The sequence below is a fragment of the Budorcas taxicolor genome, chromosome 3 (genome assembly GCF_023091745.1).
Source record: "Budorcas taxicolor isolate Tak-1 chromosome 3, Takin1.1, whole genome shotgun sequence".
Lineage (NCBI taxonomy): Eukaryota > Metazoa > Chordata > Mammalia > Artiodactyla > Bovidae > Budorcas > Budorcas taxicolor.
The window spans coordinates 3,568,451-3,584,342 of record NC_068912.1 but is presented as its reverse complement, the minus strand read 5'-3'; the positions used below and the strand labels follow the sequence as shown (position 1 = coordinate 3,584,342).

Sequence of the window (15,892 nt, the reverse complement as noted above, 5' to 3'; positions counted from 1 at the left end):
TCTGCATCTAATGAGTTCCTGCGGTGCTCTCTCCCACCATGTGATGTGATGGCTTAGGGGAAACAAGAATAAAAAAAGACAAGGTGCCAACTTTGGAGCTCATTATCTTCTGAGGAGATAAGGTAAAGTGATGGGAAGAGACTCACCACATACTATATGGGGAAGTTACAATGCAACACAGCATTTGAGAGCTTGGGCTAGATGGCTTTTAACTGCTTGGGTTCAAATCCTAACTCTGCCACTCACTAGCTCTGTGATGCTAATCAAGTTATTTAGACCCTCTTGCCTCAGTTTCTTCATCTGTTAAATGAGTGTGAGAACAGTATAACCTTGTGGTGTTGTCTTGAGATAATCCCTAAACTAGATAATCCATGAAACATTTAACTTTATCCATAGATTTTATCAATTTCTGTGTTGACCATTGTTGCTTATATCCCACACCTTTCCCCTGGTATTCTTTCTTGTCTCTGAAAATACATCCTTTAATAGTTCAACTATCTTGGATACCATAGCTGTCAAAATAATGTCCACAGTTTTGCCCCCAAACTTATGGTTTAGGTGTACATAAAATTCTAGGTTGATAATTATTTTATCTAGCTTTGAAGATATTATCCCACGGTCTTCTGGATTTTATGCAATTGAAAAGTCTGATGTTGGTTTACCAGCTGTGACTTTTTCACTGGTAGAAAACATGCATCTAAGGACACTACTGATAAATGTAAATATTTAAGTAACTAGAGCTACCACTGGAGAAGGCAATGGCACCCCACTCCAGTACTCCTGCCTGGAAAATCCCATGGATGGAGGAGCCTGGAAGGCTGCAGTCCATGGGGTCGCTGAGGGTCGGACACGACTGAGCGACTTCACTTTCACTTTTCACTTTCATGCATTGGAGAAGGAAATGGCCACCCACTCCAGTGTTCTTGCCTGGAGAATCCCAGGGACGGGGGAGCCTGGTAGGCTGCTGTCTGTGGGGTCACACAGAGTCGGACATGACTGAAGTGACTTAGCAGCAGCAGCAGAGCTACCACTCCACACAGGATTTCCAATTCCACAGATTAGGGAGGAAGATCATGGTATAAGCATTCTCTCATCCTTTATAAAGAAGCACAGCAGGAACTGAAGGCCATTGTGACTACAAGGAAGCGCTGCAAATTAGCCACATGCAACTATAAACTTGCCTCCAGGGGGAGAACTAAGAGTGGGATCAACTTGAATCTTCTCAAGAACCTAACAGATTGTACTGGGGTATGAAGGAAACTGCTGAGGCGTTCCCTTGTTATACTCCCATGGTTACTACTTTCCTCTCCTTTCATGCTTTCCAGTTCCTGTAACAGGGCAACTTTATATTTGAGCATATGAAGCAAGAGTGATAAAATATTACTCTCAAACACTGCCTCATGGTGAGGGGAAGGGGAGAAAAAGAACAAAAACAAAAACAGCATTGCCCCTTTCTGGCCAATGTTTACCCTTATGTTCAGATTACTAAAAATATGTATCTAGAAATATGGCAAATCAAAACAGATGTCTCCTTGTAGATGAAATAAGTAAAAGTCTAGCCTCTTTTATTAGATCTCAGGTCATGTATTCGGCTTAAAAAACAAAACAAAACACAATATATAGTTTCAATTAAGAGTCATATAAACTAAATTTTTCTTCCAGATCTCAAAATGCCCATGGAGAGCCAACTTCCACGATACACGGCACATGGCACATACTTGAAAGCTGACCCCACAGAAATATTAATGTAAGCAAAATACAAATTTGTTTCTCATTACATAAACATCACCTGGGCTTATTTAATCAACACACTTGTTTAAAAAAAAAATTAATCTGTAACCAAAAGCACTATCACGTTTGTTAGGTACCGTTCTTATTCAAATTATATCCCCCCAAAAGCCTAAAAATAACTCAAATCTAGAAATTAGCCCAAGTGCTAAGGCTGCCTATGGCTCTTGCTGTAAAATAGTTGCTGGGTCTGATTTGAATATCTGAAAAGAATGACAGAAATATAGGGTTCTCCTTGATTTCAAGAAAACTTCCCAGAAGGAGGTGGAGGGCCAAGAAATCCACCTGCCTGCTTGGTGGCAGCTCGCGAAGGGGCAAGGCCAAGAATCTTCTGGATGTTCTGTGAAGGAAACAGAATAAAAACTGGGTTTTAATATGAGATATAGAGAAAAGTATTTAAAATACATCTCATAAAGAGAAGGCTTACAAATGAAAAGTACTGATATCACCTAAAATAGAATGATTACTACTGTGTTATTTTTCTGCCCTTTCTGAGTCTTATAGCTGAATTCAGTCATTATTGCAACACCTGAAGCTAAAAGTGAAATAGTCAGTATCAACTTTTTCAAATAAGTGAAAGAATTAAGAATCTTGCAAAGAGATCTGAGTCCAGAATCCACCTGTATTTTTAGCACAGCCCCTCATCTTTTTCAGTTGTCCCACTTTTTTTTTTAGGAACTCAATTTTATGAAACTAGAACTCATAAAAAATATTTTTATACTCAGATGTCATCAGTTAATATAACATTAAATTAAGTCACATTAATACAACAATGAGTAAAACTAATACAAACTGGGAATAAACACATTTGGCTCTTGAAGGACAGGACTCAACTAGTGGGAGCAGAGAGGTGCAGGCGGTCTAAAGAGCAATCAGGAGTGGATGGTGTGATGTGGGGGGGAATTGGTTTGCTTTAAAGGTAGAGGAAAGAGGTACATGAATTTGGAGGGATAAGTAAAGGTCAGTTAAGATTTTGTACAGCATTTGTAAGAGGGAAAAACCTTAAAGATACCTAATTATGCTTGTTAATTCCTTCATTTAATATTTGAGAAATCAATTAAAACCTGGAAGAGTAGAAAAGTGAAAGTGAAGTCGCTCAGTTGTGTCCGACTCTTTGCGACCCTATGGACTGTAGCCCACCAGGCTCCTCAGTCCATGGGATTTTCCAGGCAAGAATACTGGAGTGGGTTGCCATTTCCTGCCCAAAATTATTGATAAAGTCCCACTAGCCTCAAAGCATGGCCATAGAGAAATAAATAATAAAAACAAATCTAAAAACAAGAAGAAAAAGAACCATTAGTAGTTCAGCTAAGTTTTCCTCAGTAAAGTTGGAGAATATTTGTATTACTTTCATAAGAAAAGTAGCTCCTTCATGCCCCCTTTAAAAGTCCACTGCACAAAGCAGTAAGAGCCCAAATAACAGAATGCCACTCCTGTTTAATCAGTAAGCATCCCCTGACCACCTACAATGTATCCAGCAAAGCACGGCGTGATGGGAAATTAAATATAAAATCTAAAATAATAAGACATTACAGAATTAGCTACTGATAAACACATCTGTCTAGCTAACAAATACAATAATATAATCTAGACCAAATGTACAAAGCATCCTTGCTCAGTTATTCTGTAGAAGGGTCAATTAAGTGAGTCCTTATCATTTTAGAGATAAAGACCAGTGTAAAAACCTCTGATGCCCTTTAAATCACAGGTTTACTGTGATTTAAAGAAGACAAGTAAAAGGAAAGTAGGAAATATTCCAAAGCGCAGACTGAAAGGGTAGACTGTTGACAATCTCATTATGAATTAAAAACATATAAACGACCACTGGACACAAGCCACTGTTCTAGATGGAAAACAGCCCTAACAGCAATGACCACAATAACAACAGAAATGTTTAAACAAGGCACTTTAGTAGCCAAGACTGAAGTTCATGTATATCCGGGCAGGTTTACGCTTTGTTCTCCTTGTGGATCTCATCTCAGACTCCCTTTGTAAATACCAAATCAAGTTTATCAGTGGTACATTACTCAAGTATTTGTATTTTAATACCAGTGCTCTGCATTTACTATATGCAATTTTATCTTTTAGTGAAATTCTAGAAATGAGTTTGAATTCCTGCCTCTGACAACTGAACCCACAATATTTTACTTTTAATGTTTACTTACTTATTTATTTTTGACTGTGCTGGGTCTTTGTTGCTATATGAGCTTATCTCTAGCTGCAGTGACTAGGGCTACTCTCTGGGCTTCCCTGGCGGCTCAGATGGTAAAGCATCTGCCTGCGATGCAGGAGACCTGGGTTTGATCCCTGGGTTGGGAAGACTCCCTGGAGGAGGAAATGGCCACCCACTCCAGTACTCTTGCCTGGAGAATCCCATAGACGGAGGAGCCTGGTGGGCTACAGTCCACGGGGTCACAAAGAGCTGGACACGACCGAGTGGCTAACACTCACTTTCAGGGCTGCCCTCTAGCTGTAGCGCACAGGCTTCTCCCTGCGCTTGCAGTGGCCTCTCTCATGTGGAGCACAGGCCGCAGGGCACGTGCGCGTCAGCAGTCCCGGCTCCTGGCCACTAGAGAACAGGCCCAGTGGCTATGGGTGCATGGGCTTAGTCGCCCCCCAGCATGTGGGCTCTTCCCAGGATCACAGATCGAACCCGTGTCTCCTGCATTGGCACGCAAATTCTTTACCACTGAGCCACCAGGGAAGCCCCTCCCTACCTTAAAAAGGAAAAAGGTTTATTTATCTTATGGACTAGTTTTTCTTAAATAAAATGTTCCCTGCTTCTCTGTCTAGCAGGTCTTTTCCTCTAAAACACATGTAGAAACTAACTGGTGGTCTTAGATGCAAAAGACCCTGGTAAAATGCTCCAGGCCACGGTTCTCTCCACAGTAGTAATAACATTCTACGCTTCTATAAACTCTAAGTTTGCAAATAGTTTTAAGGACTAGACATCAGTCCTTAGTTATCCTTGGTTTTGAGATGAGAAAGCTAGGGCAGATGGAGGTTATAACTCAGGCACAGTTTTCCTCTATTAAACCACAACTCTCTAAAGGATATTTATCTTAGAAGTGAAAAACCTTATAGCAGGCCTGACCTGTTAAAAAACTTACAATTATGAAGACTATATAAGAGCACACCATAGAAAGAAAAAATACATTACACTGTTAAGTGAGTAAGTGCATATAAATAAAAACCCACAGAATGTACATCAAGAGTGAACACTAATATGAATTATGGACTTCTGAATGATGATGTGTTAGTGCAGGTTTACTGACTGTAAAGAAATGTACCATTCTTTTGTAAGGTGTTGACAGTAGAGGAGGCTATGTGCAACTGGGGGACAAGAAGTCAGATAGGAAATCTCTGTATAGTCCATTCAGTTCTGCTGTGAACCTAAAACTGCTCTAAAAAAGAGTCTATAAAAATGCATATAAAGACTTAAGAGTATATGGAAAAATAATAATTGTATTAAAATAGTTGTAAATCACTTTCTCATTCCTTGTCTTCAACTTTTTACAATATTGCTGAACAGGATAATTTAAAATGAGAAATATTTCCATAGGTGCTGTCTCAAAGTGCTAGGCATTATTCTAAGCACTTCACATGTATATTCTCATTTAATCCTCACAACAACTCAGTGACACATATTATCCTTATATGCAGATAAAAAAAGGAGATCCAACTGTCGGGTTGTAATTCAATAAATGCTCACTGACCTTCACACTGTATGGCAGGTTCATCTATATATATTTTCTCCTTTATATCTTTCAAGAACTTCATTCATTAAACTTGACCTGACTGCTTTCCTACAGTCTCTCAATTCCCCTCCAATTTTTCAAGCCTTCTTACAAGATACAGTTTAGAAATATGCATTATGCTAAAAGGTAAGAGTTTCAATATATTAAGAAGATGATACAGAAGAATGCTTAACAGAAATACAAAATATAAGATGTGGACATGCTTTGGAAGTTATTTTTTGGAAAAATTATTTTGAATTTCTGTCCAGTCCTGTGTAATCGGGTAACAACTGAAGAGTGTGTGTCAGAAGGGAAAAACAAAGGAAAAACATTTTCCCGTAATCATGCCTTCTTTTGGCAGGAAACTCAGAAAAATACCACTACAGGATTTGCGTTCCTTCCTCTCTGCAAAGGATAAGGACTGGTGATCAAGAAAAGGAAGTTGTTGGTTGCTAACTGGATATTTTGGGAAGACACAGGTCACTGGCAATAAACACATTCTGCTAAATTTTATTTCTTAGTCATTTAGCTAAAATAACTCAAGCCATAGCCGCCCTCACTTTGCTTTTTGTTAGTTTCTCTGGCATCTGGCAACCAACCTTCCGTCCCAACTGATTACAATTTCTCATCAAGTTCCCATAACATAATCTTTACTTCATGCATAATGCTGCCTGTAAATCCAAACACAATGCATGGCCCCATTCAACAGTCCCAGGATTTTTACACTGTATCAGAATAGGCTCTTCAGGAGGATGACAAAAAGATTAAATATTTAATGACAGTACAACACTTATGTAGCTGAAAGAGTACTGGGTAACAGTCAGGAGACTTGATTTCCAATACTGGCAAATTATGCAAAACAAAACCAACAAATATGCAATATCTTTTTATTGTACCAAATCTCAATTTTCCTTATGTTTAAAAGAAGGGGGCTCACTAGATCAATGATTTTTAGACTCTGTAGTCACAGAACCCTTTCTTAAAACAAAATCTCATGTAAAAAGTCAACAAAGAAAATTGATAAAATAGTGCTGGGAACCTGGAGCCCCTTGCTGGGCCCTTCAAATTTCCCCCCAAGCACCTTGAAGGGAGCCACAGTCCTGTGTGGCTGTGGCACTCTAACATTCTTGAACACAGTTACGTTGTAATAAATTATATTGCTGACTTCAACACATATCTTGCAAGGTGAAAATCAAAATTCTAGAAGGATAAGCACATCAAATCTGCACCAGAGTAACATCATTTCCTTCGTAAAGTTGAATGAATATTTTTCTCTCCTTAGGTTGTCCAAAGGCCTCTTTTGTAAATAGGACCTCTTTTGGGAAGATTAGGGGATCAAGCGACAATTTCGATCAGTCAAGGAGAATGTTCTGAATTTTAGTTTTGTGTAAGAAGATAGATGTTCTATCCTTTTAAAATCTCGTAACAGATAGTAGAACCCAGCTGGCACTATGTGGGGTATCTAAAACTCAGTATGAAATTGTAGTCTTTCTAGTTTGAAGCACCAAAGGACAGAGTTTAGGGCAACCACGAATGTGAAAGTGTTAGTCACTCAGTCGTGTGTCCAACTCTTTGTGACCCCGTGGACTGTAGCCCACCAGGCTCCTCCATCCATGAAATTCTCCAGACAAGGATACTGGAGAGGGTTGCCATTTCCTTCTAAACCATAGCAACTGAAAAAGATTCCTGGAAAATAGAGTGAATAGGGCCCTGTAAAATTCTGCATCTAAACTCTGCCCAGGTGGCGCTAGTGGTAAAGATCCTGCCTGCCAATGCAGGAGATACAAAAGATGCAGGTTTGATCTGTGGGTCAGGAAGATCCCCTGGAGAAGAAACCTACTCCAGTATTCCTGCCTGGAAAGCCCCATGGGCAGAGGAGCCTGGTGTGCTAGTCCATGGGGTTGCAAAGAGTCAGACACCACTGAAGCAACAGCATGCAAACTCTGCCCAATTCTCTGGTTAACTCTTAAACCATTCATAGGAGAGACTGCCTTCAACCAAATTAGACTGAAATAACTTGAGATTTCCTAGATGTCTACCACAAAGAAGACAGACCTTGGAGTTTGAATGTCAACCTAACTGTCCACTTAAACAAACAGACAAAAACACCCCTCTGTGTTAAGAATAACAGAATCTAGACTATAGCTTATCACTTACAATGCACATGATACGATCCAAAATTGAGACATACCAGGAGACGGGAAAACATGACCCAGACAAAAGAAAACAGGCAAAAGATAGAGTTCAACCTTGACATGATCCAAATGTTGAAATTAGTAAGCAATATTTTAAAGAAGCTAATTAACCATGACAAGGGACATAAAAGAAAATATATTCATTCACAATAAATGAACAAATGGTAAACTTCAGCAAGGAAGGAAAAAGACTAAAAAATAACCAAATGGAAATTCAGGAGCTAAAAAATACTATATCAAAATTTCAAAATCATTGGATGAGCTTAGGTTTAACTCAGATTAGAGATTAAAGAGGAGTCTTGAAACTCCTTTTTTAGATTAGAGATATAAGAGAGGAGTCTGAACTTGAAAACAGATTACAAGAAATTATCCTATCTAAACAATAGACAGAAAAAGACGAAATAATTGAAGAGACTCAGTTTTCTATTGGACAAAACTAAAAAGACTATAAGTAAATGGAATTAAGAGAGAAAGAATGGGGCAGAAAAAAATATGTGAAGAAATAATTGTTGAAGTCCTCCCAAATTAAAAAAAAAAAAGCTATAAGCTATAGAGGGATAATTTTTTTTTAAATACCCTTGGGGGGTGGGGGCGGGGTTCCCTGCTGGTCTAGTAGTTAGGATTGCCCAGGTTCAATCCCTTGTTGGGGAACTAAGATCCTGTTAAGCTGCCCAGTACAGCAAAAAACCAAAAAGTTACATTACAGTACCCTTAGGTACATAACAGTCAAATTGCTGAAAACCAAGCTTAAAGAAAAATATCTGAAAGCAGCCAGAGAAAAGTTATTATTATCTACAGGGATACAAAGACATGAAGGTCTTCTCATCAGAAATAACTGAAGCTGTTTCACCAGTGGCCACGGGGGCCACACTGTCCTGATTTCAGAAGCCACGGCCCTGCGCTTCCCTCTGGGTGAGGGCCCCTGGGCCCCCCAGCCAGGCCCTGCCCAGGCAATGCTGCCCGTGGGTGCTTGTCACAGCCCCGGCCTGGTCGCTGCCACAAGTGACAGTGCACTGCTCCGACTGCTCGCCTGCTGCGGCTCCACTGCCGCCCCGGGGGGATGGCCCGCCCACCAGGAGCCAGGCCCAGACTCTCCTGTCTGTGCCCGCCTCATCCCCAAATGCCTTCTTTCCTGTGATCAGCTATAGGTTTCAGAATATAAGATCCAACTGTATATAACTGTAATAAATACGGGTTGCCACTATTAAAAGAAAACAAAACTGAAGCTGAAAGGATTAAAACTGTAACAAAAGCAGTCAATCCAGAATTCTGTATCCTATGAAAATATCCTTCAAAAGTAAAGATAAACAAATATTTGGGGATAAATGAAGAGTAAGAGAATCTGTCACTAGCAGACTTACACTACAAAAGACACATGCGGGGAGTTCCCTGATGGTGCAGTGGTTAGGATTTGGCACTTTCGCTGCTTGGGCCTGGGTTCAATCCCTGGTGAGGAAACTTAGAGCCCATAAGTCACATAACAGGGCCAATAAATCAATAAATAAATAAAGGAAAAAGAAACACATAGAAAGAAGGAAAGAAACACAGGGAAAAATCACTTAACACTGTGCTGTGAAGTACAGACATTAAGCAGTGACATTCACCAACAATTCTGGACTCAGTGATCTCTATGTTCACTACATACTTTCAAGCCTTCATGTTTTACTCAAACTATGCCAAGAAAATTCTGATAAAATTGGAAAACCCCTACTTACCCTTCAAGACACAATTTAAATGCCCCTCCTGTACAAAATCTTTGTTTCACAGAACTAATTCCTATAGTCATTTCACTTCCATAGCATATTATTCCTCCTCCCAAACCATTTTATATATGTACACATACACAAAAGTTCCCTGGTGGCTCAGACGGTAAACAGTGTCTGTTTACAATGCGGGAGACCCAGGTTCGATCCCTGGGTTGGGAAGATCCCCTAGAGAAGGAAATGGCAATCCACTCCAGGACTATTGCCTGGAAAATCCCATGGACAAGAGGAGCCTGGTAGACTACAGTCCATGGGGTCGCAAAGAGTCGGACACGACTGAGCGACTTCACTTCACTTCACACAAAAGTTATCAATCACATTCTGCTATTATTTATGGATCTGTCTTCCCGCATAGACTGTGAGTTTCACAAGGGTAGAGATAATCACTCCTTGCTCTTACATGTCAGCATCAAAGAATTCCTGGCATAGTGAAGGACTTGAGTCATTCTTCAACAAGGACAGGAATATTTTAAATGAAGCCTTAAACTCACTGAAACAATTCAAAGGGTTCAGATTAAGATGATGCCTGAATAATCTGTTCTCACTTAGTACTTACCTCTCACTTTTCAAACCAAATGCATTCTCTAACTGATTTAAAGTTAAATACTACAAATGAAAATACTTTGCTTAAAAATAAGCTATACTGGAATTAATGAATTAAGCTCTAATCGTTAAATAAAGTGGCATAAACCAATGATGAGATGCAGGAGATGGCAGGCATCTAGTTGGTCCTTCTACCATTTTGATGACTTTAAGATAAACTGACATGACATAATTAGAACCCGTCCTTACAGACACGCAAGCCATATCAAAATTCTTTGCCCTACGGAAGCCGAAAGTGTGATACAAAATTAAACTTACTTATTTTTATCCCTGTCCTAAGCACATATACCTGTTGAAGGAGACAATGACAAATTCTCACTGACATTTCTTCAGATCATAGCCATATATGCATATGGTTATATACTAAGATGTGGGTGACAAAGGAAAAAAAAAATATAAGAAACTCTTTCTTGTGCTTTTCTTCATAAACACTAATTCTTTTTGCTTTCCAAGTAAAGAGAATTCTGTCATGGCTTTAACTATCATATACATTTGCTGGGATCTTCACTAAGATTTAGAACACTTTCTATAGAGATCATTTACTCAATCCATTACTGACTCATAATAAGAAAAGTAAAAAAAAAGCAAGTATTTTAATTTTAGGAATTAAGAAAATTTCCTTTTATTCTTAAAATCCGTCACTACACTGGACTAACTTAACACCTCTGATAAAGCTGGCAGACCTACCATTTCCGCTGCTACAAATTCACACAAAGGAAATAAAGATGTGAAGGTCAAGGCAGCTAATCACTAATCACCACACATTAAGGAAGTAAACAAAGGGAGAAAGATAAAACAAGGAAAGGTAATTAGATTTATTTTCAGTTAATATGACAGATCACCACCACGTTTTAATCTATGAAAAGAACCAGTCCTATCTTGGGCTGGGAAACAAACACTAATTTTAAAAACATCCCAAGGGCAGGGGCAGGCGCTAACTTGTTTAAAAAAAAAAACCTACCACTTTAAGAATAACAGCTAACTTTCCGTATCATTGGCATCTGATTATCATAATGTGGTGAGGTTGCACACTAAACCCTAAACCCGATTTCACCTTTGTGAAAATTTAGACTCAGAGCAGTTATATGACTCCCAAGGACATTAGGCTAGTAAGCGGCAATAAGAATCAAACCTTGGTGTTTTACCTCCAAATACTGTATTTCCTTGGGCTTAAAGAATCCACCTGCAATGCAGGAGACCTGGGTTTGATACCTGGGTTGGGAAGACCCCGTGGAGAAGGGAAAGGCTACCCACTCCAGGCCAGAATACGTCCCGATCCAGGAATCAAACCTGGGAAACAGGGAAAAGTTACTGAAGCAGATAGATATCCTTATTCAACTTAATATTTATTATACCTCTATCATAATAAGGGGGCATGTTACGATAAGTAAGTGTTAGTAGCTCAGTCATGTCTGACTCTGTGACCCCCATGGACTATAGCCCACCAGCTTCTCTGTCCATGGAATTCTCCAGGCAAGAATACTGAAGTATTTTGCTATTTAGTCCTCCAGGGGACCTTCCTGACCCAGGAACTGAACCCAGGTCTTCTGCATTGCAGCCAGCTTCTTTACAATCTGAGCCAACGTTGTAATGGGAAGCCCTGATGTTATGATAATCATGTGACAATGCTATATAAGTTAGCAGTTGTTTTTGTTTGTTTTTTGCAGTTGTTCTTAAGGTGATGCTCTTTTATAACCAGTTAGTATACTCCTACGCTCGGGGTACTGTCATGAAGGGACTAGAGCTAGTCGATTCAATCACACTGTCACTCTCAGTAATGGAAGTGGATTCTGGTTAACACTGTAATGTGTGTGTGTGTGTGTGAAGTCGCTCAGTCGTGTCCGACTTTGAGACCCCATGGATGGTAGCCTACCAGGCTCCAGGTCCATGGGATTTTCCAGGCAAGAATACTGGAGTGGGCTGCCATTTCCTTCTCCAGGGGATCTTCCCAACCCAGGGATGGAACCTGGGTCTCCTGCATTGCAAACAGATGCTTTACTGTCTAAGCTACTAGGGAAGTGAACTGACATACGTAAATGCCATGATCTTTCATAAGATTATGGTCTCAAACTGGTGGTAAACTGATACTTCAGATTAACAGTGCTGGGTAAAAATGGTGACTAGTTATGGAAAACACTGTGCTGATGCCTCAAAAAAATTAAACACAGAATTGCAGTATGATGGCAATTCTACCTGTGGAGTATAAAGGAAAAAGAAGTGAAAACAAGAACTCGGACACTGATATACCTGTGTTCACAGCGGCATTTCTCACAACAGCCAAAAGGCAGAAGCAGTCCTTTGGCAGATGAATAGATTAAAAAAAACGGTATATACATACAATGGAAAGTTTGTTCACTCTTAAAAAGGAAATTCTCACATATGCTACAACATGGATGAACCCTGAAAACATTCCAGTTACAAAAGGTCTTCAGTATGATTCTACATTTATGAGGGCAAATTCACAAACACCAACAGTCAAAATCACAGAGACAGAAATTAGAATGGTGGTTGCCAGGGACTGAGGGGAGAGGATAATGGAGATTTAGTGTTTAAGGGGCACAGATTTTCTGTTTGGGAAGATGAAAAATTCTAGAAATGGATAATGGTGATGGTTGTACAACAACACGCAATGTACTTAATGTCAAAGAAATGAACAATTAAAAACGGTTAAAACAGTGTATTTTCTGTGATATTTATTTTACCACAATAAATGAAAAAGATTAAAAGTACTGGAATTACTGAGCACAGGAAATCAGAAAGTAGTTTCTGGGCATAAGAGAGCACTGCACTTTCCTTGGGAAAACTGCTACCAGGGGCAGTCACACTGACAATTTTAAACCTGAGACTCTGCAAGTGTGACATGTATGTTTTGACCCCCTCCTTCATACTCTTTTACTCTAGGATCTCAGATAACGTTGTTTAACCCATCCTATGGCACCCAAATCCAAAAGACCTGATGATCTACACAAGGTGTGAAGAAAGGAGGAGCGTCCTTAGTCAAACACAGATGTTCAAATTTCAAAGAGAAAATATTAATTAATAATTTAACAGAGGTTCACTCCATTCAAATAAAAATCAAATTCAAGAATTATCATTCACCTCACTGCATCTTACGACCCTCTAGCTTCTTGGTCTTTGAAAAAAATGGGGAGGCAAATTTTGCTCTCAAATGAATCCATGTTTTCATGTTTTTTTCTCATAAAAATCACACAAAAGTTGGCAAAGAACAAAAGAGAAAAGAAAGAATACATAAGGTATGCCAGTATTAACTCCAAATGGATTGAGCCATGACTATATAAGAAACTAACAAACAGTAGAAGAAAACAAAGATGAATTTCTGTATAACTTTAATAAAAGACTAATAAGAAAAAAAACCCAAAACTCCAGCAAACAAAATTTTGCATGGCAAAAACCATACTAAGTAAAACTGAAACACAAACAACAGTTTACAAAAATTATTAGTAACTTAGAGCACACAGGGCTAAACTCCCTGAAAGCTAAAAATTAAGAAAACGACCAACAATCCAATAGTGAAACAGGCAAAAAGCATACAGTGTCTCACCTACCAAAGAAAGAAAAAAATACATGAGTAGCTCTTAGACAAACAGAGATGCTCCATCCAAATGCAAATTAAAACTACAATGAGAGAGCAATTCTTACCTAATACACACTAAAAATGCCAAAGTTCAACAATTTCTACTGGAGGTTGGGGGCAATTATGAATTTTCATACATAGCGATAGGGAGTAAAAAGTGGTATAACCTCAATTTGCCAAGTTTGTAAGTTTTTATTTGGGTACAGTATCTACTGTTTTGTTTCACACATGCCTTTTAGGTGCATACTATGTACTCGATATAGATTCTTTAAGGTATATACAGGAAATTAAGAAATCACTACCTTAAAAGAATTGGGGAGGAAAGGATAACATACATGAAAATTACAAGTAGACAAAAACAAATTAAAAAATCCTGTAGTGTAAGGCAGAGTATGACCAATCACTAAAGAAATTTGAATCATTCTATGTTAGTTTCCTCATCACTTAATCAATTTCACAACCTCAATGCAAAAACAATTCATTATGTTTTCTCAAAATTACTTTATGCTACAGTATGTATCTGAAATCAAGTGGCCTATTTCTTTGCCTAAGAATGGTCTCATTGAGGGAATTGTATTCTATACTCTGAAAATCTCATATTTTATGATGCTTGTTTCACAGGCATCTACAGAGTCAAATCTTATATAACCTAAGATCCTAAATAAACAAATAGAACACAGAAGAAAATATGGAAAGAGCAAGTGAATATGGATTTTAATTAAAAGAAAGAGGCAAATATTCCACATAAAAACTTCAAATGCTGAACTATTTCAGACTGGAAATAAGCTCATAATCCTCCTGTTAGTATACATACTAAGAAGTGGGGAAAGGAATACAGAAACTTTTGGCAGCTAATAAAATAAAAATTATAAAAGTAGGTCATTTTAGGGATTTTTCAAAGATTTTTAATATCTCAGAATACCTGTACTATAGCTCCATATACTTTTCTCTTATTAATATCAGTGCAGAGAACTGGACAAACCGAAATTAAAAGTATGAACATCCATCCTCCTTGGCTGAAAAGAAATACTAAGTGTTTTTTTGGCTGCCCATTCTCTCCTGCCACCCTTTGTGGGGTATTCAGTGAGCAAGTACTTCATTAAGCTCTACCAGTCTAGCATCTGTAGATGTTCTTACTTTACCTTTGTAGCACAGACTACACACTCTTGGTTCCCAGAGCAGCATGGCTGGCTGCTCTATTGCCTGTTTTTATTCCACTGGAATACAGCAACACTCATTCATTTACTTATTTTCTAGGGCTGTTTTCATAACACAATGGAAGAGTTTGCAAAAGTCTGCCTAAACCCTGTTGCCTGTTTTTTGCAAATAAGGTTTTGTTGGAACATAGCCCCACTTATTCCTTTACATTTTGTCTAGCGCTGTATTCATACAGAGTTGAGTTGCTGTGATAAAAATTGCATGGTCTGAAAAGTAAATACAAAAATATTCATCACCCAGACCCATACAAAGTAGTGAATAAATAGAAAGTTTGCTGATTACCATGGTAAATGACCTCATGAAATTAACTGCTATACATATACCTCACCAGAATTTCTGAAATAACTGAAAGGAGTTTAAAGACTAGCTTGAGCGGAACTTTCTCAACAATCATTCTTAACATTTATTTCACTTAAGAAAATGCTACAGTTTTCAGATGGTAATTTCTAGGTAATGAAGTCCAGGTAGCAGTACAAACACAAAAAGGCAAAATGGTTTTCTGAGAAGGCCTTACAAATAACTGGGAAAAGAAGAGCAGTGAAAGGCAAAGGAGAAAAGGAAAGACATACCCATATGAATGCTAAGTTCCAAAGAATAGCAAGGAGAGATAAGAAAGCCTTCCTAAGTGAATAATGTGAAGAAATAGAGGAAAATATCAGAATGGGAAAAACTAGAGATCTCTTCAAGAAAATTAGAGATACCAAGGGAAGATTTCATGCAAAGACGGGCACAATAAAGAAAAGAAATGGTATGGACCTAACAGAAGCAGAAGATATTAAGAAACGGTGGCAAGAACACACAGAGTTATACAAAAAAAGATCTTCATGACCCAGATACCCACGATGGTATGGTCACTGACACAGAGTCACACATCCTGGAGTGCAAAGTCAAGCGGTTCTTAGGAAGGAAGCATCGCTATGAACAAAGCTAGTGGAGGTGATGGAATTCCAGTCGAGCTATTTTAAAGCTTCAAAGATGATGCTATTAAAGTGC

At 38.6% G+C, this 15,892-nt stretch overlaps 1 protein-coding gene across 1 annotated transcript in view; it reads right to left on the bottom strand.

Annotated features, from left to right (window-relative positions):
- Positions 1 to 1,544: 1,544 nt before the first annotated feature.
- The window catches only part of TMCO1 (transmembrane and coiled-coil domains 1), a 60,896-nt gene continuing 46,548 nt past the window's right edge, over positions 1,545 to 15,892 (bottom strand). Inside the window, exon 7 of the mRNA XM_052637550.1 lies at positions 1,545 to 2,128. Within this exon, the coding sequence (XP_052493510.1) occupies positions 2,030 to 2,128 (99 nt within the window). The 3' untranslated portion in view covers positions 1,545 to 2,029. The remainder of the gene's footprint in view (positions 2,129 to 15,892) is intronic.